This window comes from Maylandia zebra, linkage group LG18 (genome assembly GCF_041146795.1).
Source record: "Maylandia zebra isolate NMK-2024a linkage group LG18, Mzebra_GT3a, whole genome shotgun sequence".
Classification (NCBI taxonomy): Eukaryota; Metazoa; Chordata; class Actinopteri; order Cichliformes; family Cichlidae; genus Maylandia; species Maylandia zebra.
The window spans coordinates 10091285-10114888 of NC_135184.1; the positions used below are offsets into that span (position 1 = coordinate 10091285).

The following is a 23604-nucleotide window of genomic DNA, read 5'->3' on the forward strand; positions in this document are numbered from 1 at the left end:
AAGAGTGACACAATTAAAGAGTGGGCACAGCATTCAACATGTTTTCATCAAGTTTTAATAGTGTCAGCCAGCAAAAATCAGAATAGATCTTACTCATATGCAAAAACTTAGAGTACAGCATTTTGTTGACTCCCTAATCAGCCAACACATTTAAGCAACACTATGCCCATACACAAAAATAATGCCTTTAATTAATCAGATTGCTCATTATGTTGCTGATTACATTACTACAATGTGCTTTCTGCAGCTGTACAGTTTTAGTGAAGACAGATCTGGATTTGCGTGCACATATCATGAGCAGCTTTGCATTTACATGCACTTACATGTGATGTTCCACTAGGATTTTAATGTTCGGAGCATGCATTCTTAAAAAGTCTGCCTGCCACGTTTCCACAAAAAGAAAAAAAAAAGATAATAATAATCTATTGACATCATGTTAAATCACTCCCTTCTGTTATAAATAACCAAGTGCTGAGTCTTGACCAACATACTATTAGTACTGGTACATTCAAATACAAACCAGACATCTGTGTGAGCATGCCAATTTGTACTTCTACAGAACAGTGCAAAACACAAAATTCATTCCTGAGACTAGTCAGCAATTAGTCCCTTCATAGCCCAAGTGTCACATTTTGCTTTCCTTGTCATTTAGTGAATAATACAACAGGAAATAAAAAATATGTGGTATATCTACAGCAAGATGTATTGTGATTCATCAGTATCGGCAACACAAGACACATGGACATAGAACATGTGCTCATTTGGTCAAAGAAGAAAAAAAACAAAACAATATGGCATTCAGTGGAATTTCTTTTAGCTGCACATATTTTAAATGCTTGGTTCTGAAAACCTGAAACATGAGTACTACAGTGCTAATAGAAATTTAAGAGCTTTTTATACAGATTTGTACAACATGACGACCCTTTTCAGTTAATTCCCTCTGTCAAAGGCTGTCACGCAGGAGTAAAGATGAGGTCCTTTGCTTGGATGCTTTTGAAACAAAAAAGTCAAGTGCAAAATAAAAGGCTTTCCGTTTCTTAAACGTTTTCGATGTTGTTGTGGTGTATTGTCAAGTTCTCAATTAAACGGAGCGAGTCTCCACCTCGATCTTCTCCTCTGATTGCGACGACTCTACTTCCTGGTGGCTGATGTTCGGTCGAACCGTCAGCAGCGGACCACCGCCGTAGATGGAGTGGAGGAAGTTCCACGTTTCCTCAGAGATCTGTCCTGAATCTGCTCCTGTAGGGTCGGTGCAATCACAAATGTATACATCGTAAACGTCAGCAACAGGAAAAACAGCTCTACAGTCCACAGCATCTCTGCAAGACTTGTTTGATGCTTTTTAAAAACCCATATTAAAATATTCAGACATACATTTCCTACTAAAACAGAAGAAACAGAATTACAACTTAAAAACGTTGCTTGTACCTTGTTTGAGTGTTAAATGGCCGTTCTTGTTTACTGTTATCTTTGAATTGTCGATAGGTCCCGGTGGGTCTGGAAAAAGACGAAGAAAAGAAAATTAGTTGTGAAATTACATACATCAGTAACAGAGTTATATTCTCATATCCTAACTGTATCAAAGAGCAATGATGTTAAAATGTCAAATGCTTTTGTCACACTACAAAAAAGCAATATCTGCTCCCCATTCGCTACAGAGAGAAGACAAATATTAGAGGAGCAGAAGTCAAGACAAAGAAAAAAAAAAACAGACATTTGCAGGCGTGCCAGATGCAAGCTGTTATAAATAGATGTGACAATACAAAGTAGGGGAAGCAAAGAGAAAAAAAAAATATGAGGACAAGTGGAACACCAATGAAATGCATTTTGACGCCTCATTTTGCTGGAGCAGGATAGAAACCCGACTCGGGGGACTAAAGCGAATTCTTTGAAGAAAAAAATCAAAAGAAGGAACGGGGACTCCACAGTTTCTTTTGAAAATGAGCTGTTTGTAAAAACCTGAGAATTTGGATTTTCTATAGGAAAAAAAAAAAGAAAAAAAATCTATTTGCCTTTTTTTTCCCCCCATATGTCGATGAAAACATATAGACTGGCAGTTTGTTCCAGAAACTCTGTCTCTCCATAGTAAATCGCATGGAAAACATTTAACCTTTTTAATCAGACATTTAAACAGGACTAGGGGGGTGGAGTAGGGTGGGGGAATGGAAAGGCAAGACCTCTGTCCAATTACCATTGTCTTTTCCTTTGACAAAGCCCTCCCACTCACGAAACCACTGCATGCTGATGCAGTATATGACCACTGGAGACTCCTCCTCCTGGAACGCCTTGTTCAGCTACAGAGGGAGCAGAAGGAGCCAGAGAAAGGGAGAGAGGAAGTGGGGGTGGAGTGAGAGGTAGAGACAAGAGGGAGGACGCAAAGGGGTGGGGAGGGGAAAGAGGAGGGGTAAGTGGGATGGGATAGGGGACAAAAAAAGGAAAAAAGTAAGGATGAAAGGATTGAGAGGAAATGGAAAACCAAATCAATTCTCTCTGCTAGTTACTCCAATTAGAAGACAGTCTTAAAACCACACTGCACCAGTTTCATCTCTCTTGGAAAAAGAAGAAAAAAATGACACATTTCTTGTTCTTCCTTTTTAGCTCTGTCTTACACTTACACACACACACACACACACACACACACGCACGCACACACACACACTCTTCCTTTTTAGCTCTGTCTTACACTTACACACACACACGCACGCACGCACACACACACACACTCTTCCTTTTTAGCTCTGTCTTACACTTACACACACACACGCACGCACGCACACACACACACACACACTCTTCCTTTTTAGCTCTGTCTTACACTTACACACACACACACGCACGCACGCACACACACACACACACACTCTTCCTTTTTAGCTCTGTCTTACACTTACACTTACACACACACACGCACGCACGCACACACACACACACACACTCTTCCTTTTTAGCTCTGTCTTACACTTACACACACACACACACACGCACGCACGCACACACACACACACACACACACACACACACACTCTTCCTTTTTAGCTCTGTCTTACACTTACACACACACACGCACGCACGCACGCACGCACGCACACACACACACACACACACACTCTTCCTTTTTAGCTCTGTCTTACACTTACACGCACGCACGCACGCACGCACGCACACCTATTCTGAGCAGGCAATAACAGCTGCATCTGTCCCAATGCATTAATGATAAGGCTTTCATCTGGCTTGCACCTCTCATCTCCTGCTGGGGTGAACAGCATCAACACATGCAGCCTATCAACTGGTTAAATAGACTGAAGAAAAAGGGGCCTATACACACCTATGAGTCCTGGCTGCACTGACACACCGTGCATTAAAACACACACATACACAAACCAGTTTTGAAACTATCTAAATAAAGCCGCTGCTTGGACGGCTTTTCAGGGGAGGTGAGGAGTGGGTGGGTGCTTACCCTGACAAACATGTCCAGCTCTTGCTTACGCCTTTTCTCCAGTTTTTCTATCTCAGTCTGGCACGTGTGGCAGACATACAGGTGGTTGACAGCCGGTCCCCCTCCGTACCTGCGGGAAACAGTACATACAAACTCACACGTTACTTCAGCCAAAGGAATCGCTGGATCTGAAGATGCTTAAAGCCTCCAGCCAGTCTGAAAGCAGCCGTGTCGACTTCGTGTACCTGCTGTAAAGGTGATCCCACACGTTCTGCGGCAGCATCACTACCAGGTCATCGATGAATGTCGCTTTGTTGGGCGGCACACCTGATGAAACGCAGTGAAACAGCAGTCAGACGCTTGCAGTGTAACATTTTATTTTACATGAAATGCAACAGCTCGCATGGTTACAGATCAGTGCTGAGCTTAAACAGGGCAAGAAGCTCAACTATGCACAATTCTGTCAAATTCACTGCTCAAACTGTGCTACCAATATCATTAAATATTCTTCAGTTTCTCCTTTTTTCAGACCCCCAGAGCTTGTTATTAAAACTCCTTCCCAAACTGCATGTCTAAACTCCCCGCAGGGTGCGAGACTATGAAAAAGATTATTTTTTAGATCTCCACAGAAAGTTGTTTATTTTGCTCCAATTTTTGGCTTTTTCTTGAAAAACACTTCAGATGTATTTATTACAGCCTGTGAAAACCCACTGTTTAATGTCAATTATAGCTCCAGATGGAACTTTGATTTATTGTATAAATTAGGGACTAAAAGAGTTTTTGAGCTTAAGATACTAAAAGTCAGGATACGGTGGCAACTCATTCCTAAATTTCCAGATTTTTAAATCACCTCTCTCTTTTGATCCAAATATTAAACACCAAATAGGTTGAATAAGCCCGTAAGCTTTATTATTTATTACACTTACAGGTTATAGGGTCTCATTTCCTTCTCTAAGCTAGGTTACACAAATAATTTATACAGCAAAGCTGACCTGGGTTAATTAAATGTTTGTTGACTTTTAGCAAGTCTTTTTAAAACAGCAAGATCAAGAAGGAAGTGGGAGTAGGACGAAATAACAACCCTTCCATGTCGCTGCATTAAAGCTCTTTGAATTCATTTGTCAGCTTAAGTTCATCTTGACATGTGAGAAAGATATGAGCAGCAGTTTCCCCTAGACTGAAAATCTACACTGCTGCTCCCCCAACCCTCTTGAATATTTCATTGGGCCTTGTCTTATTGATTTATAATAGGCAAAATTTAATTAAGAACCTCTAATCTTAATAGGCAAACAACAAGGCTTGCAGTAGGACCCTGCAGATACTGAAGAATGTGGGGGGGGGAAAAAGTGAACGTGCAAAAAAGCACTGAAATTTTGATGCAACGTGAAAGCCGAGATAAGATAATGAACCAAATAATGAAAAGTGACGTGTGAACCCTAAATAAATCTAAAATGATCTTAATTACTCAGTGTACCAGGTAATTAAAGTCTTTAAATTCGCTTCTTTAATCTAAGATACTTTGACTAAAATGAACAATTCAAAGAAAAATTAGTGGTTTTTTTATGTCTGCACCAGCACCATTTTACAGCTGTTTATTTCAAAAAGTCCTCCTGGGAAAACATGCAGCCAGAGCTTCTTGATGGAGTCTTAGTGTGTTTTTCATGGCACACTTGAACAGGAAAGTGAAAATAAGCTGTGATGTTTTCGGCTTTGCACACAAAATAAAACAACTGGCTGCACTGCCACAAAGCAATCATGGTTTCACTGCACTGATATTATCTCTGCTTATGTACCTGACTAGCCAGTTATTATGTGCTTAGGTGCTGGTGACTACCAAGCAGGAGGGAGAAAGCTGTAAGTGCTTATTTACAGTGTGTAAACACATTCTCTGTTCTGCACAAATTATTTTTCAGTTACGTCACTTCCATTCGCATGAACCCTTTTAGGACTTTTTTCCCCCTTTCTCTGCTAAAAACAGAATGAAGGATCATCTTCACAGAGAGAAGAAACCCCTCCCCCTCTTCTGAAGTTGGAAATGCCGTTGTCAGAATCAGAAATCCAGAGCGAGAACAAAAGCCAAAGCTGTGTCAAAGTCAAAGCAAAACGTTTTGCACAAAGCATTTAGACACAGGGCGAGGAAAAGGACAATCTGACCTCCGAGTGGCTTCAGCAGGAAAACTGACATTTTCATACGCACCTCCATGCAAACACAGGAAGTCATCATTGGAAATGGGCCCTGGCTCGGCAAATGTCTTGAACTTGTTAAGCCACTGGCGGGAGACGTAGAACTGCAGAAGGCTGGGCTCCATCATGTTGAATAAGCCCGACACCCTCCTACGTTCTTTCACTGCATCCTCATTGCTCTTTCTGGGACAGAAACAGATCAAATATTAATCAGTATTTTAGATGAATAAGCAAAAGTACGATCCAATTTTTAATAGCTGAGCAGCGTAGTGAATTTTAAAATGCTACAGAGATAAATGAGAGCTTGTTTTTACATTTGTTCAGGTAGGAGTTATAGAAGTACAGTGTGCCAGGCTTACTTATAAAAGAGCACGTAAGCTTCAGCATTCTGGACACAGGCTTCAGACACCTCAGTCACACTTTGGTCGTCAAATTCATACCACAGATTGTTCACATCATTCCTGCAATAGGCTATGTAGTGGCCATCTGGGAGAAGACAGGGGGATGTGTTAGAGCAGCATTCACAAATCTATCAAGTAAGTGTGAATTTTATTTCCAGGGGAATGAATGCAGGACACTCGTATGTGCCAAATGGTGGCAGCTGCCCTGGTCTCATGCAGAAAAGGGAGTGACTGCGCCCACTCACTGCTGGCAGTGCCATGATGACAGATGACTGACAGCAGGTCGTAGCTGGTGGTCTGGGCGGAGCTGTCTTTGGCCAAGAAAGGCTGCAAGTCCAGGCCCTCGAGGGGGAATGACACATGGGTGCTTATCTTGGTGGAGAACATCAGTTCGTGTCTGAAGCGCTTCAAGTGAATACACAGGATCTGAAGCAGGAGAATGAAAACATTTCTCATTTCAGAAGCTTGGCATTTGAAGACATATTGGATAAATATTTGGATTTCTTCATCATATAAATATCTAGAAATGTCAGTTTACCTCTGGCAAACTTTGCATTTTACAAAATTTGACTCCATTTCGTAATCTATGAGGGGGGAGGAAAAAAAAGATCAATGAGAGGAGCAGTCATTGCAGGTGCAGTCCATTTAGATCTCATTTTAGTTAATGTGCAATAAATTACTCACTTCTTGCATTTTTCACAACTGTACATGTTATCTCCTAAGGGAAAAAATTAAAAACACAAAACAAACAATTATTGAGACATCATTCTTGATGTTTGTACTGGCACAACATATTTTTCCACCCATCCGCTTACCCTTTAGCTCATCTCTGGCAAAGAAAGCTGCAAGGCAGTCTTGTAGTGTAACCACTGGACCCCAGAACCAACTAACAGGAGAAACAAACACAGAAGGAGGTGAATTTTAGACAAAAACAGAAAGCAGCTACTGAGTGGTGCCTGATGTAAAAAACAAATAAATAAAAAATACAGCATATGGGTTATAGACACACCTCTTGATGTACTCCATGACAAATGCTATCCACCCCTGTGGTGCATAAGCTTCCCCGCAGGAGCCAGCTTTTACCAGGGAGGTTTGGTGGGTGGATGAGTGGAGCTTGGCCAGGTCTTCCTTCCCTGGAATGGGCAACGAGATATCCTGGAAGTTCTCCAGGGTCACAGACACCTGATGGCCACAGAAGGTAGAAGTGTAATGGGGTTGTTGTTTTTTTTGCTTTTTCATTTGTTTGTGTTTTTTGTTTTTTTTTATAAGGATTTGTCAGGAGCTGTCACTTTGCAGAATTATCCTTAAGGCGAAAATGTCACTGTGATCACAGATCATCTTTCCTCCCATCATCAGAATGGCATTTTTTCTACCTACTCCTCTGTTGCGGCTCAACATCTCAGCATTTTCATTAACATTTCAATCGGATCTAACAACAAAAAGACAACCAAAAGCACTAACCCGATCACAGGTGAGGCACTGTACTGAGCTGACAATGGTCCCGTCGAACACGTCTGAGATAATGCTGCGATATTTCTTCTGGCGCTTGTTCTTTGGCGGGGAGAATGTGGTCACTGCTGTGAGAAAGCAGACAGAGGCAGAGAAATTTGAGAATACAGTACAGCATGTCTCACACAAGAGTCAGCAAGGATAGTTTTGGGATACTGTTACCTTGCTAACCTCTTTATATTTACAGTTCTTATTCTGGGTACGACTCCCTCTCATAATGGAGATGAACTCGCTGGCACTAAACAAAGTTTAATACCTTTCTTGTGTGCCGGGTTCAGACTGGGCCAGCCAGAGGCTGCTTTGGGTGGACTGCTGGACATTTTGGGAATGTGCCCCTCCATGGGGACTGGACTTTGTGGTCTTGTAGTGTTTGGCATTTGGATATCTGGAAAGCAATCTGCAAGAAAAAAAAAAAAGACCAAGGTTTAGAGACTCTTAAGGTCATAAATTTAGCCGTGAATATCAAAAAGTCATCCCGTGAAATATGAGCCACTATTTCTCATGTGTTTACCTGACGCTCTGCCTTGAACCTTGATGGCTCCCTGGCTGCTGATAATAGGCGTGGTCTCTGTAGTGGTATCAACATCTTTGTCGATGTCCACTCCAGTGCTTCCACCCGTAATGCCATTAGTCCCGGAGCGATACAGGTCATTAATCATGTTCTTCTCCTTCTGCCACTCCCTATTGGCCTGAATCTCATCTTGCTCGGGAATCAGCATCTCTGCTTCGTTGGTGTCATCTATCAACGCATTCCCACCCTGCACTTCATTTTCGGCCCTCTCGCTGCTACCGCAGGACTCACATGACTGGAAGTCATTGTCTGACTGGCTATGGTTGTCCTCCTCGGGACTGTCGTCCATTGTGATGCTGTGAGACTGGTCGCAGGGCTCAGGTAGCTGCTCCTTCAGCTCTTCATGAAGCTGATCCATTAAGCAGCGCAGAAACTCCTGGGAATCCTACAGTGCAGTTAAACACAAAATATTAGCAGGGCAAGATATTTATTCTACTATCTTGGTCACCATAGCATGTGGAAATCAGAGCTCCTTATAACTCACCATTTATTCCTCCAATATATTACTGAGTTTGACAGGCAAAGTGAAGCACATCTTCTTCCAAATTACATAAAACAACCACTTCACCTCCGTGTTTATCCCAATTTTGATCACAACATCTGAAACCAAATGCTCATGAACGTGTAATCAAAGTTAATGAACCTCAGACATCCAATTTCCCTCTTCAAGCCAAATGAACTCTCCTCTCACAGGAGCTGGGGAATGTTAACTTCATTCAGAGCGATGTTTAATCCAAGTCTGTGCAGCCCAGCGTGGCGTGACAAATGAATACTCTTCAGCTAAAACCTCTGAACAAACAGTGGCCAGCCGAGAGGAAACAGGCCTCTTTTATCAATTCACCATTCAGGCTTATAAATCCCTTATTTACAGACACCAGCCAAAGACACAAAGTGCTTCAATTTAACTTCTCTGAAAAAACCTTTATGTCCATAATGCACAAAACTTTGCTTTCAAGTGCCAAATGGAATCAAATCAAGCAATTTACCTTTAGACCAGGTGTGTGTGTGTGTGTGTGTGTGTGTGTGTGTGTGTGTGTGTGTGTGAGTGAGAGAGAAAGTGCATGTTAGTGACTGAAAAGGCAGAGGATTCGGTTTAGCGGAGTGAGTGCTTTGAGCTGGAAAAAAAAATGTAATTTCTGTAAAGGAATAAGAATAGAGTGATACGGAGGGAAATAAGAGAGACTATAAGATCTGGGGCATCTTAATAATCTGGGGTCAGACTGATAATAACCCCAGCTCAGCACAAAAAAAACAAAATTATCAAAAAGAAAAAGATCAATAACAGGCCTATTACATTATTATAAAAGCATATGATCTTTCATCATATTTCAGACAGATATTATTATTTCGTACAACACAGTCGTCAAAGGTTTGCATCATATCACCTGCCGACTTTATGACAAATGAAAGACTCAAATACGCTGTTTGGCTCTAGAAAAAGGCTCAAAGTGTGACAAGTGTCCCCATGTTTTTGTTTTGTTTTTTGCATTAATGAAAACATTGCGCATTCATTTCATCATCTGGGATGACCCACCTGCTGAGCGTATCCTCTAAACATGGGGTTTATGGCTTTGATCCCCTGGAACAAGTTGGTTGGGACCACATAGGAAGGTCTGCAATGTGAGAAAACACAGCCTGATTTAAAGATGTAATTTTTTTTGCACGGGTCACATGTAATGTTGAGTGTGAAATTAGAAACAGCAAAACTGCTCTCATGTGAAAGACTGTATATTAAAGATGGACACAATCAGCATGATTTTATCCACTGTTTTGCAAAGTATTTAAAGTTTGAAATTTTTTTGCTGTCACCATCTCAGCTTTGACAACAACAGAGGGCTGGATCCAACTGAATGGCTTCGTGTTGGGCCTATGAGTAATTTTGCAGAATATGACTGTGTGTTGTAGCAGTGTACTGCCACCAGGGGGGCAGTGTAAAAATAGATAAAAGAAACATTGCTGCTCAAAGTCATATTAAGCAAAGAACTTCTTTGTAGTGAAGTGAAACTGAGTGTAAAAACAACAAAATGTCTATCACAGCCAACACACTAATTTTGTTCCATCATTTTACTGCGTTTCCTGTTTAAGTGAATTTTTCAACCAGTCAGCAATCATCATCAACATCAGGCTGCATGCCATCATACCAAAATCCAGAAAGAACTGAGCCTAAAGTTGAGAGACACTGCGTGCTGATATGACAGTGGCTTGTCAATCACAAGCTAGGTCTGTCTAAAAGTGCTCCAAGCCTTTTTGTCCATTTTGACTTAAATGAGGAGAATAATTGACAATACACATATCATATTGTCCCACACGCCATCAGACTGTTTAACTCCTCCCTGGAGGGGAGAGGGAGGGGAAACAGGAGGACAAAGGAGGGGGGAACAACTAAGCTGTAGTGCCTCTTCACCTCACTGTGCAATACCTTTTGTGCAATACTTTTGTAAATAGTCAACGGTGCAATAGACTCAATACTTGAAATGTGCAATTCACTTGTATTTTTATTTTTATTCCTATTTATTCTATTTATCCCCTTCGTATATTTTATTTATATTGTCTCTGTATTTATTTATGTATGTATATATATATATATATATATATATATATATATATATATATATATATGTATATATATATATATATATATATATATATATATATATATATATATAATATTCTGTAACTCTGTAACTTCTGTCGGTGCTGTGCTTTTTTGGAAATCGAATTTCCCAGAGGAACCCACCCGAGGGATTAATAAAGTTCTATCTAATCTAATATAATCTAATCATTTTGTATTCATTAAAACTCTAAATTTGTAAGAGACCATGAATTAATGGATCAATTGGGAAGTAAGGTCATTTTTCCACACATTTTTCTTAGTGCTGTAGTGAGATTAACGCTGACAGCACAAATTATTTTATAATCACACACAGAAATTGCCCCTGCTGGCCACTGGAAATAATCCAGGACTTCCAGGTCTGAAAAGTGACCTGCATCCATCTTTTATATACATTATTTGCGTCATTTTCTAAACATCTTACTATTCGACTGGGGTGGTAATGAAAGCGACCCTGAATTCCAACTGTGGCATGGAGGCATGTTAATATTCATTCTTCAGTCATGTAAATAACCAAATACCTGTTCTTGTGCCACAGATCTGACACCAGCTTCTGGTAGCTTTTGCAGAGAGCGGGCTTCTTGTCCGTCCTCACCAGGCCACCACATTCTACAAAAAACTGTGTCAGGGGTGGGCTGCAGAAGGAGGGGGACAAAAAAAAGAAAGGATGAATATATCACATGCAGGAATAAACGAGCCTTTACCAAATACTGTCCTTCAGCAAAACAGTTTGTCATTGGTTGTCATTACTGAAGAGTGGAGTGAAGTGTGTAATTTGAAAAAACAGAATGTAACAATCAACTTTGACACAGGAAGAAAAACAGAGCAAAGAACAATACTGCATTATTATAATATGTAGCATTTGTAAAAAGCTTTTTTGATACCTTAGTATTATCATACTACTCAAGGTTAAATGTGTGTTTTCAATTAGACTCTAAGATTAAAATATATTATAAAGAACAGAGATCCAGAGAGGTTTCATTCTGGCACATCTACATAATGTTGCCTTCACTTTATTTTTTATTCATTTCATTTAAATTCATACTTGAGTCATTGAGTGATATCACAAATTCCCAGAGGTTTTGTCTCATGCGAGAAACCGCCTCACACAGCTGAGAGTTGAAGGACATCAGACTGGCTGAAAAGAGAAACAGCTGAGGGGATTTTACTTGACGAATACAGAATGGACGGGAATTTGCACGAAAGAGACAAACTACAGGATGAATAAGGCATGGAGTGTTCCCTTCCCTTGGCAAGAGAAAAGTCCTTAGACTTGCATAATGACCCGAAAGTAACTGAGGAACGCTACGCTCACACAAACAGACATCAAAGCAAAGTTTCAGGAAAAGGTCCCTCCTTCTGCAGCTGCGTGAGTCAGTTCTTCCTATTTTTGGAATGTGATTTAGATTGCAAATTTTGACCCACATCTTTTCCCATTTTTACTTACATCCAGACACAGCATCATCCATTTAATTTAAACATTTACTGGCCCGTGGGTAGATGGTATTAGAAAGAAAGAAGGGCTTTGCTTTGTTGTTCCATGAAAAATAAAAGCAATAAGACAGCCTCGAGGTTTGTTGCAGAGCTCTAAGTTAAGTGACCACCGCAAATAAGCCAAACATGAGCAGTGAATCACACAGATTGGCACTTCAATAAACAATAAAAGATGAGTCAGACTGGAAGAAAAACAATAAAAGAAAGAGGTAAAGAAAGAAAGAAAGAAATGGTGGGAAAGGAGCAAGAAACACATGAGGAGAAGCAACAGAAGACTTGTGGGGGGGTAGAAGAGTTGGTGTTCATCTGTAAGAGAAGACCCTACAGGGAACTCCAAAAGGCCATTTCTGTCATCTCAAATGGTGCACTGCAGCAATTTTCACTCACTCAAATGAGCACAGCCGCGGTTGTTTCTCACAGTCAATAAGAGGCAGTCAGATGGTGTATAAAACAGCAAATGGCTATTGAATAGGCGCGTTAACAGTGTGAGAAATGAGAGGAAAGTTAGACGAAGAAAAAGCTGTCTGCGCAGGAACAGTGGGATAGACAGGTAGACGCAGGGACAGAAGGTGGATAAACAGCAGTCTCACCAGTTGGACAGGGCCTGGAGGGCAGCGTTCATGTAGCAGGTGTTGCCTATATTCTTCAGTCCTGTCAGGCCTGACGGAGACAGAGCACACCGGGGAAATTAAAGTAAGCCTTTCATCAACTCCTCGTAAATTTTAATGGCAGACAGAAAGTGTCTACATTTTCACAAGACCCGTTTCATTTCTGAGATTAATACTTTACAGCAGGGGCAGGAAAAAGTGCCTGCCTAGTGTATTTTAGACACAGCTGCTGTGGCCTGTGGTCTCCACCCCATTACACAGCTCATATTAATGGATTTTATCGCTCCTACTACAATTCAAAGTCTTATTTCTGTTTGGGGTATAATAACAATGGTCTAAGTTCTAGAACTTCATTTGCCATAATGTTTTGGGGAATGCAAGTGAGAACCTATGTTTCTATTTATTCAGAGTCCAGCCTTCATGAGTTTTGTTGCACAGCCACTGCACAAACCACATTAAACAAGGTCCCAGCATGCACTTGTCTCTTTCACCTTGTGAAACCACGGCCACAGGTGATAAAATGTAGAACAGGGATGTGCTTCATTACTCAAATGTTGCACCTATAACAGCTGATTTCTGGAGTATATACACAACAACAACACTTTTGATAAACCCACCAAAAGAACGGATTTCCACTGTTACACACCAACATTCAACATGGAAGCTTCTGGGATGACAATCCCTTCCATCCACAGGGCACAAGGCAGTCAGTGAATGGTTTAATCAGTATGAAAATTATGTCTGATGGACAGTCACCAGAACTTGACCTAATTAAACACCTCAGGAATATGTGGGTCCAGTGCCTTCATCAAAACACCAAATGAGGGAACATGCTGTGCTGAATTGTGTCCATTCCTGCTGTAGCGGTCCAGAGATGCGTTTTCCTTTTATAAATATGTCGCCCACATATACGACCAGCCTGTTCTGCAGTGCACATTAGTTTTCAAAGCGTATTCACCATGCTTCCTAATCATATGATCTGCATGTGTGACAAAAATATCTGTGAAGCAGTGCCAGTGCCCGAGCTGCACCACATGAGGCGCAACATAACATATGTCATTTGGTGGAGCCTGTGTGCAAACATTACTTCCACAGTGACTTTGGTGGGACAGAGCTGACAGGAACCCACTGAGCTGCACTGCCGCTCATAGTCCTGCTTAGCAGCATTGTGCAGTTTACCACAGTTTTTGGCACTGCACGTCATCCTAATTTACCCTCATCTGCAGATTCATAGCTGCAAGTAAATCATTGTTAGTTGATTTTGTTTGTGTTTTAAATATATGTTTCAGATGACTAAGAGGGGGGGGGGGCTAGGCAACACATTAGCTGGCTTTTCTCAGCTCTAGTTATTTGAAGACTGTTTGGTGCATCAGAGCCGTTAAAAACACTCATCTTATTGCAAAAATTTACTTCTGTTTAATTACATTCATAACATTCGCTTTGAACTAAACCACCTGCTGATTACCGAGCTCTTGCATTTGAGGTGTTCATCTTTAATTTCGTCAAACTTGGATTAAAGAGGCGATAAAACACAATTCAATTTTTGTCACCCCACTGACTTCAAAAGTATTTGATTTTAATAATTAAAAAGGTGTCTAAGGCAGCAGAGCTTCGACTTTTAATTAGAAGATTTGAATATAAAAATGCTTCACTTACGGCCTTTAAGCCGTTTTCACTAATGAACACAGGACACTGTCCGCAGCTGAACTCTCTCTGCAGAAAACAGGCAGAGATGCCGTCTGACTGTTTTTCAGACACATGAAAACAGTCAAACGGCACAAATGACTTCTGCTCGCTCACTGTGCAGTTGCCTGCTTCCTTCAACTGAACATTGCACAGACTTCATACTGGGGAGCTGGCACGTTGACGCATGTTCAGTGTTTGATCTGAACGTGCGGGACATGTACCTCTCATATCTACCTTTGTTGGTTAATATTGTGAGAAACTGATTGCAAGTTTGCCAGTTTGTTGAACTTATACTTCACATTTTTGCAAAGGTCTTGACTGATTTTATTTGATTATTGTGCCACACATAAAAGCAACAATGTCAGCTCAAACAGGCTACTGGACATCTTTAACCTTTACCTAGCAGAGTGTATTCATTTTTTTGATTTGAAATATATTTGTTACCATTAATTTGTCATCTCTAATAACCTCTTTATAGTTTTTAAAGGACTTGGCCCATTGGTGCAACAAGGACAATGGGTAGTTCATGTTATGTAAATGGGCAAAAGTATTGAACGACACTTGCTAGTCTTTGCATTCAGGTGTTTTTGGTCTGATTGTCACAGATGAATAAAAATCAAGCCCCTAGCCATGCCATGTGGTTAATGCCAAAGCTATCATTAATAAATTAGCCAGGAGTAAATCAAATAAACAAGTCTGATCTCTTGGCAAAGTATGCCACAAGAAAAAAACAAAAAACAAAAACAGTATAGTTGTTTGTTTCAGTGGACACGAGTTGTGCCGTTTTTTTGTTTTCTTGGTTTTTTAAACTAACGTTTTTTTCAATAGGAAGAATATTTTGTCTCTACAGCAGGTACAGTATGCCCATGCTTTTGTTCAGGCTTCTGCAAGGATGTATCACTAAGGCAACCAAGAAAACAGAGCTTTGAAACAAGTGTCAGCCTCTGTAATTTACCTCAAACCTTTTTCTGCCTTTTTTAGTGTGGAAATCTAAACACAACGCTTTTATATCCAGACTAGTAATTTTAATGGCTAAACTTGATAATGGTAATTAATAACATATTTTAAATTAGTACCATATCCAAAATAATAACAATCTGTTATGTGGATGACTTGAACATGGATCTCTGGACCAGATTATCCTAACTACCATAAAAGTCCAGCCGTCAAATGTGGACTTTTCTTTGGGCTTTCAAAAGAGGAAAAATGTCCATTTTGTGTACACAGTCAGAAATCAGGACATGTCAGCTGAAGCAAATTTAAAAATGGTCTTCATCGACCCGAAAACCAGGGTCAACAAACACAAATCAATAGATTACAGCACATGAATATTTCATGAACTGCTGTATGACTGTGTTAAAACAAAATCTGCTTAAACTGCTGCTTAAGCTGCAGTAAACACCACCTCTCGTGGCAGATGTTATGTTTTTTGGCCGTCTGCCACAATAAATGGATGTGTTTAATATAAAATCTAAACTAGCTGTGTTGATTTGAATACTTTAATTTGAAAATGATAGTATTCATTAATAAGATCTATCAGCTAACTCTTTGTGACACTGATGTGGTAATCACTTAAACACAGCTCACCTCTGGCACGTATGTCGTCTTCCTCTTCCATCTCCATGTCTATGTCTTCACAGCCACCATTAGAGGGCACTCTCAGGGAGGTAGGACTCCCAGGGGCCTTGTTGCCATCCTGTAACAGACACACATAAACCTTATAATAAAAGATCTTGTCTAGGAAATAAATAACTACAGTTTAATTGTTACTGGTGGAATTCCTCATTCGTGAATATGTAAACCAGCCTGTTCTACAAGTAAACCGTATCTTCAAGCTGTGAGATAACAATAGAAAGGAAGCCTGGCTCATACCTGACCCACGTTCTGCGGCAAGGGGAGGGGTTTGCTGTTGCTGTGGGGTGAGTGAGGACCTAGTTTACGCTCCAGGAAAACTTCCTTGCCACAAGCGTAGCACCACACACGAAGCGTGGTCAGGTTCACCGTGAGGTTGTGTCTCGTGTCCTATCCAAAGAAATAAATTCTATTAAGACACGTGTCAGAGCTCAAAAACAAAGTTTAACAAGAACACTGTGTTAACAGGAGCAGCTTACACACACGCCCCTGCTTCATAATCTTCAGCGCAATCTAACAACCAGCATCTTGTAAAATGGGTGGTGCTGCTTTTATATATAAAAACTAAACGTCTCTCCTGGCAGCTGGACTAAAGTTATTCTGGGAACAGTCCAACTAAATCATGGGGTGAATAAACTCATGACTTTTCTTCTCAAATTAAATTAATTTGAAAGAGAGTTTGCTTATTTAGCACAAATTTCAAATCCACCTAACTTCATAGAACATTAGTGCAGAACTAGTTTGAGTATATTATCCAAATTATTTTGTTCCAGGTATAATTTGTAGATCCTCCCTAAGCACGCTAATAAACTGATACTTTCATAGCACCTTTCTACTTAATTCAAGCACTCAAAGCATTTCCATACTACAAGTTTCATTCAACCAATCACAACAAACAATGATACATCACTTTTATCTATGTCTAAGTGCTTTTTAGTTAAACATTCACACTCCAATGGATGCACTGGGATTCAGTATGTCAAAGCATACGTTAACACATGGAATGGAGGAGCCGGGGATCAATCAAGGTCGTCCACTAAACCTTTTCTTTTGGTAGATGACCCACTCATCTACCAATCATACATTTACTGCTCTGAAAATAAGGATAGGATACAATCACTGAATGTCTGTGTTTCTGTTCAACATGTGGCTTGCAGAACAGGCAGATTATAGATTGTAGCTTTATTGAACCATCAAAACAACATGAGCAGGTGACAGAAGTAATTTGTCACAGGAAACAAAAGGCAATACAATAATATTTTTTCTTATTTTTTCAAATCCCTTCAAAGACCTGTTTCAAGTTAAACCTGGATTTTAGGCTAGGGTAAGAGTCTGGCAATTAGTTGTGATGGTTAGATTTCAGGGCAAGACACTTAGGAATAAATTAATATCAATGAATGTACCCCTCCATCTACACAGAGATGGTAACAGGGAAACAAACCATCTCAAACTGGGCGCAGCACTTACACTGGTCCATAGTAATACACCACCCAAATTTGAAGTAGAAACAAACAAACAAACAAAAAAGGATAGACTTCAGAGTATTTTAACCACAGTCAGACTAAACTGGATGTCTCAAGTCAAAGGTGGAGATCAAGGCAGAGCGAAGGCTAAAGGGGAAACGTGGCCCAGTTCTGCTGACCCACTGCTGTTGGGCGGGTTGACACGAGACCGAATAAGAGCAGCAGCACACACTGTATTATTCATCGGGCCTACATTAGCCTTCCCACAGCGGTGCAGAGCAGAGCTGGCAGAGGTGACACACTAGACTGAGCACAGCCTCGAAACACCACAATTTAAAACATTTATAAAGGGAAGCATGCCAGGTGGGGCATTCATAACAAACTGAATTCACAGAGCTTTACAGCATGTTTTACCAGCATATATAATATTTAACTGTTTAAAACAAATTCAGCTCCTTGTTAATTATGATATTGCGTGAGAAAAGGGAATAATGCAGTAAAACCTGTCCCATCACAACAACTCATGCCTCATTCTCAAGCTATTTTCAAACTAAAACTAAAAACACATTCGTGGTGTTGTGGCAGCGTTGGCCGCAATAAAACATCTGCTTTACCCTGTGATCGTCATAAGGAGGTGGTTGGATCTAGTTTTGTGTGTCAAATAATTTAAAAAAACAAAAAACAAAAACATTTGACTGTCAAGTCTCCTTCCTAAGCCTCTTCTGTCTTTAAGAGTGAAATAACTGAGTGCTAGGAAATGCAAGAGGCTACCATTCTTCTTCTTGTGATCCAATCAGGAACTACACTTTCAGAGTACCGGCAGCTTGAAAGTAACTGGAAAGCTTAAAATAATTTTCTTGAAATATGCAGGAGTTTACTTTAAACATCCATTTTTAAATGTATAGTGGAGTTTGAAATACAAACAAAAGCAAATACCTATTTAAAGCTAGACAGTGTGGTATTCATAGGAATAACTGAGTATCCTCCACTTTGAGAGACGGTGATAACTGGAATTAAAAGTGCAAAATTAAGAAGATGAGAAAGCAAGAAATGAAAGATTTTTGTTTCCCTTCCTCTTGTCACTGCTTTTGCTGGGGGGATATTTTAAATCATGTGACTGTAACTGAATGTGAGATGATACAGCAGTGCCAGAGGGATTTAATAACACAGTATGAGCGAACAAGTCCACTGAGTCATCAGTCAGTCATTATCTTCCTGATGTATGTACTGAAGCATCACATGCACCTCAGCACTGGTAGCAGGTAACGACCTTAGACCACCTTTTACAGAATTTCAGCAGAATAGTTTGATTTCAGTGCTTAAAACCTGAAATTTTTTTATTTTTAAGCTGTTTATCTGCCTGCTAATGTGCCAAATAATAAAAATGTACAGATATTGAGTTTTGGTCAGCTCTGTGATCTATAGCTTGACAAAAACATAAAAACAAAAACATTATCCCCCTTTACTACTGTGTCACATACAATCTGGCAGTAGTCTCCATCACTGCGTAGTCAAGAGATTAAAATGGTTCTGTCCCCTCAGGGCTTCTGGAGCACTAATTAAGCATGGTCCCTATTCTTGAAAGATTTAGATGGCTTCAACTGGAAAGAAAGGGAAAAAAACAACACACACACACACACACAAAAGGTGGCTGGCGAGCACCGCAGACAAATGTCCCAGATAGAGGATCCATATTAAATTCATGAGCGATATCATTTAAAAAATGGCCAGCTAATATTAAATTTCTCCACCAGTACCCTCTGTATCCAATATCCCTCTTACAGCCTTTTCCAGATACAGACTTAACAACGGATATAGTAACAGCCAGAGCAAATTACATGTTTGCCCCTTTAGTCCTCCTGTCCCCACATGGCCCTAGCGTGCTGGAGGAAAAGCTTTAGTCAACAGTGAGAGCACCAGAGGGTGGATGAGCTGCAGGAGGGGTAGTTACTGTAGCCATGGAACCGACAGTAATAGTGAGTCTCCTGCACTTCCCAGAGGAAAGGAGATTAATAATGGATGATCCACTGCTGAAACTGAACTGGATGTGTGGAGATGTGGCCAGACAGAGTTGGCTTGATGGTTTTTGAGAGCACGTGCACTTCAAAAGCTAAAAAGATGCACACTCGGGCTCTTTGACGAAGAAAAAACAATAAAAAATAAAAGTGGTGCTGGAGGTGCTTTTATTGCAAGTCATGACTCCTGGGACCTGGTATTCCTGAACTACCATCTGTTCCTCATCTGCTTCTCCTTTGGTTGCATGTAATTTCGATTAAGTTGCATGTAATTTCAAATCCTGATACAATGGAAACGCACTGGAAAGTCTGAGATGTCTCACCTGTGAGTGAACAGTGCTGTGGTCAGCATGAGATTCTCCACAACCCACGTAGGGGCATCCATTCTACGGAGAAAATTAAACAGGGGATGCAGAAAAATGAAAATGCAGTCTAATGCGGATACTTTTTCACCAAGCAAGAGCAGCATTTTCCAGCAGCAAACATCGTCTTACCTCCAAACAGGCCCATAAATTTGGTCCACCAACTTTACAGTCTTGGCACTGGCCCTAGAAAAATGTAACACCCAGGTCAGGGTTATTTCATTTAAGGTGAGAAAGTACCAAGACAATAAAACCAGGCTTGTCATGCAGTCTTTGTTATGCTGCATAGCACTTTTAATACAACAGAGGGTGGAGAGTGTCACTCACATGAGATTTTTGAATAAGTTCTTCCTTGGTGATCTCACCCACGCAGTCCAGGTGGGGGCAGTCACAGCTGGACACCGGTGGCATTGCTCACCCACTGGTCTGAGGATGTGAAAGAGAAAGAAAAACAAACCAACAACATTTAGTCCATGACTTGCAATTTGAGTTGAGCGACTCCGAGTTAAAACAACAACAAAAAAAACAAAACAAAAGAAGAACAATACAATGGAGGGTTTCTTGTCTTAAAACTGCGCTTCTCAACCGTGTAATTGATAGCTGACAGTGTAACAGAGGATATATTTAAAAGAACAACTCTGATGACAAGCAAGACAGTCAGGCTTCGAGTAACCTGACTCATCGCCTCACAAGATAAATTTTTTCCATGGCTGCATGACTGGCAAATCCCCTTATTATCAGCCACTGACATGCCAAGCAGTGGATCATGACACAGTTGTCCAGCTCATGTCGAACAAGCAGTCGCATCATAAATGACTTTAATAATGACAAGGCAGACTGCTGAGATTTATGAATGAGTTAAGACCAAGCATCAACACCCAGGGCTGAAAAATAAACCTACTCTGGAAGTGGAAAACAATGCCACTCCTCTTGAATAGCACAGACGCCATGAAAAGACAGCCAGCTTCCAGCGTGAAACATGAAGCCAGTGGTAAACAGTAAAACAAACTGGTATGCATCTAATGCTATTCTACTTTCTGAGCCACAGTCACACATATTTATATTGTGGTTTTATTCTATGGCTTTAAGAGGTTTTGTTCTGACAAGTTGGATCCATGTAGCGGTGCTGTCTTTTGTGGCCAGCAGGGGGCGACTCGCCTAGCTGCCAAAAGACTTCTGAAAATAAAATAAAAAAGAGAACACCCCTAGGCTCCCTTCCTCTACGACTTCTGTGAACACTTTCCTGATGACTTCACAGACTTAGTCGCCAGTTTCAGGTTATACTGAATAAAACATGTAGTTATTTTAAGGCGGTTATTCTAAAAGCCAGAAACAATTATCTAGGGTATATTATTGCCAAGAACCTTTGAGTGTCTGCTGTGCCTCAGTTTTACAGCAGGATCTATCACTGGTTTGTCCCATCTGATTTCAAAACACCATAATGGAGAGTACAAAAACGTGTCTCATCCATCTGTATACTGGATTTAGGGGCAAAGGTTTAAACACCCACATGTAGCTGCTTCACCTCCACTAATTAAAGTCACTGAACTCAACCTCTCACTGTGTTTGCTGATGGTGCCTTTTTTAATGGAGTTATCTGAGAAATAAACAAACACTGCTGTGTGATACAGACTGTCCAGAAAGCCTTTGCTTCAGCTGTGCTAAGTGAAATTATCATATTTTGTATGGATGTCACTTAGCATCAATTAGCAGATGCACCTGGTCATACAGCTCAAGCTAATCAAGCTTGCTTGCAAAGAAATGTCTACTGAGAAATACGCTTTGTAGAAGGGAATAAAAAAGGGTCACATTTTCACCGACAGCAACACTGAAATGAATGACACATGTCCGACTTGCATGCCTGAAAATCGTGGATTGACAATAAACACACTAAAATGAAAGTGAAAGTCACTCCAATGATCCCAGGCACAGGCTTTAGATCACACTCCATTACCATTAGTGATGATGGTCAAATGGACAAATTGACTGTGCTGCAGTCAGTTGATTGAGAGTCAGAGACGTTGACAGATTAAAGAGAAAACAACAACAAAAAACACCAAGATGTACTAATTAGCTGTGGCTACAAGCCTATTTCCTGCTCTGTCTGATGGATGTATACGACATCATGCACCTGAGACTTCTCATCAGTTTTCATTAGAGCTTATTGATAATTTAAGGTTTTCCCTGCAAATGAAAATGCTGGCATTCACCAAAGAGGTTTTGCCCAGCACCAAAGGAAAATCACCAGCAAAAACAACAGGAAAATATATAGACTTCTGCTATCTGGGGTAACGTAGCCTCTTTGCTTTAACTATAAGCAAATCAATAGTGCTTACATAGCTGATTTTGAACCAGAGGATAAACCCTTACTCATTCACAGACAATTCTGGATCCCATCTGCAACCATAACAGGTTATAATGATTGATTATTCAGCTTAGGCAATTCAAGTTTCAGTAATATAATATACATAAGATGTATCCAGCAGTGCACCATGCTGCCAAAGTCTGCCAATAAATGACAAAAGCTCTTCCAAACTTCATCAAACACATTCTTGCACGTGCTGAAAAATTATGATGCAATTATCATTTTAGTACAAATGAAGAGCAAAATCTCTGTACTTCCACTTTTCCGTGTGAAAAGAGGAAGCTCAACAAAGACATGAATCCCGTGCAGCGGAATGCTGAGAAACCGCTGGAACTTTCCATTATCGGGCTCCTCATCAAGAACGCAGTCGAATCCCCTACCCCGAAGAAACAAAACAGAAAAAAAAAGGCTCACACACTGACACAGATGGCCTTTAGGGGAGCAGGGGACGTGCCGATAAAAATGACAAGGGACGCTGGTGGCTCGGGGTCTGCCTATCCAGAGTGCTGTGTGTAAAGAAGCATTTCATCATAAAGCAAACGGCTGAGTGTGAGTGTTTGCCGGAATCATATTTCTCTTAAGTCACATATTACTCCATCAAACACTGGGCAACAACTGTAAGATATTAACACATCATATTTTATAAAAGGGGAAAATAGAAAAGGCTGCAAATGAACAGGTGAAGGTCACTCCAAACTTTCAGGGACATTTTGGAGTGATCTTCTTGCTGCCTTTGGTTCAAATCCAGCTCTTCACAGCAGACAAAGTTTCTCTCAGAACAGATGGCTTGCTTTAAAGTAGCTTCTTTAGCTTATTTGACATCTTGTTAGCCTGTGTTAACTCCTCCTGATAGTTTTTCCTCCTTATCTTTAAGTGGTTTTGCACAGTTTTGTCCACACCAGAACGTGATCAGTTTTACCTCCTCGCTGTCCTCCTCTCTATTAATTAAAAAAAATTTGATGTGTACTTTCTTTAAATTTACACTTTTATATTTCATTTGTGCGCAGCTATATAAATAGTCACTGTTGTGGGCAAAGGAGCTTGCAAAGAATAGTCACTGTTGTGGGGTTTTGTGAGCACAAAACCCCACAACAGGTTCTGGGTACCGTCACTGGACGGAACAGAAGCATTAAAGAAACAGAAAACATTATTACACAGTCACACATTACACAAGTGATAACACTTTGCAGTGTTTTTCAGGAGGCACAAAAGCCAGTAATTTCACTTTTATCTGTTGTGTCCGATATGGACGACAACAGCCACTAAA

General features: G+C 40.5%; 1 protein-coding gene across 3 annotated transcripts in view; it reads right to left on the reverse strand.

Moving 5' to 3' along the window:
• Positions 1-32: 32 nt before the first annotated feature.
• The window catches only part of usp33 (ubiquitin specific peptidase 33), a 28318-nt gene continuing 4746 nt past the window's right edge, over positions 33-23604 (reverse strand). For 2 of the 3 annotated variants that reach the window (XM_012920231.3, XM_076876845.1), the window contains exons 2-24: positions 20300-20398; positions 20105-20158; positions 19934-19996; positions 16373-16522; positions 16088-16196; positions 12797-12866; positions 11234-11347; positions 9636-9714; positions 8042-8486; positions 7787-7927; positions 7483-7598; positions 7031-7203; positions 6837-6907; positions 6706-6739; positions 6560-6605; positions 6267-6447; positions 5980-6106; positions 5634-5803; positions 3682-3763; positions 3458-3566; positions 2192-2294; positions 1429-1497; positions 33-1239 (exon numbers count right to left, since the gene is read on the reverse strand). In XM_012920231.3, coding sequence (XP_012775685.1) covers positions 1082-1239; positions 1429-1497; positions 2192-2294; positions 3458-3566; positions 3682-3763; positions 5634-5803; positions 5980-6106; positions 6267-6447; positions 6560-6605; positions 6706-6739; positions 6837-6907; positions 7031-7203; positions 7483-7598; positions 7787-7927; positions 8042-8486; positions 9636-9714; positions 11234-11347; positions 12797-12866; positions 16088-16196; positions 16373-16522; positions 19934-19996; positions 20105-20158; positions 20300-20383 — 2748 coding nt within the window. In that variant the 5' untranslated portion in view covers positions 20384-20398 and the 3' untranslated portion in view covers positions 33-1081. The remainder of the gene's footprint in view (positions 1240-1428; positions 1498-2191; positions 2295-3457; positions 3567-3681; positions 3764-5633; positions 5804-5979; positions 6107-6266; positions 6448-6559; positions 6606-6705; positions 6740-6836; positions 6908-7030; positions 7204-7482; positions 7599-7786; positions 7928-8041; positions 8487-9635; positions 9715-11233; positions 11348-12796; positions 12867-16087; positions 16197-16372; positions 16523-19933; positions 19997-20104; positions 20159-20299; positions 20399-23604) is intronic. The other variant, XM_004555232.4, reaches the window with a different exon arrangement.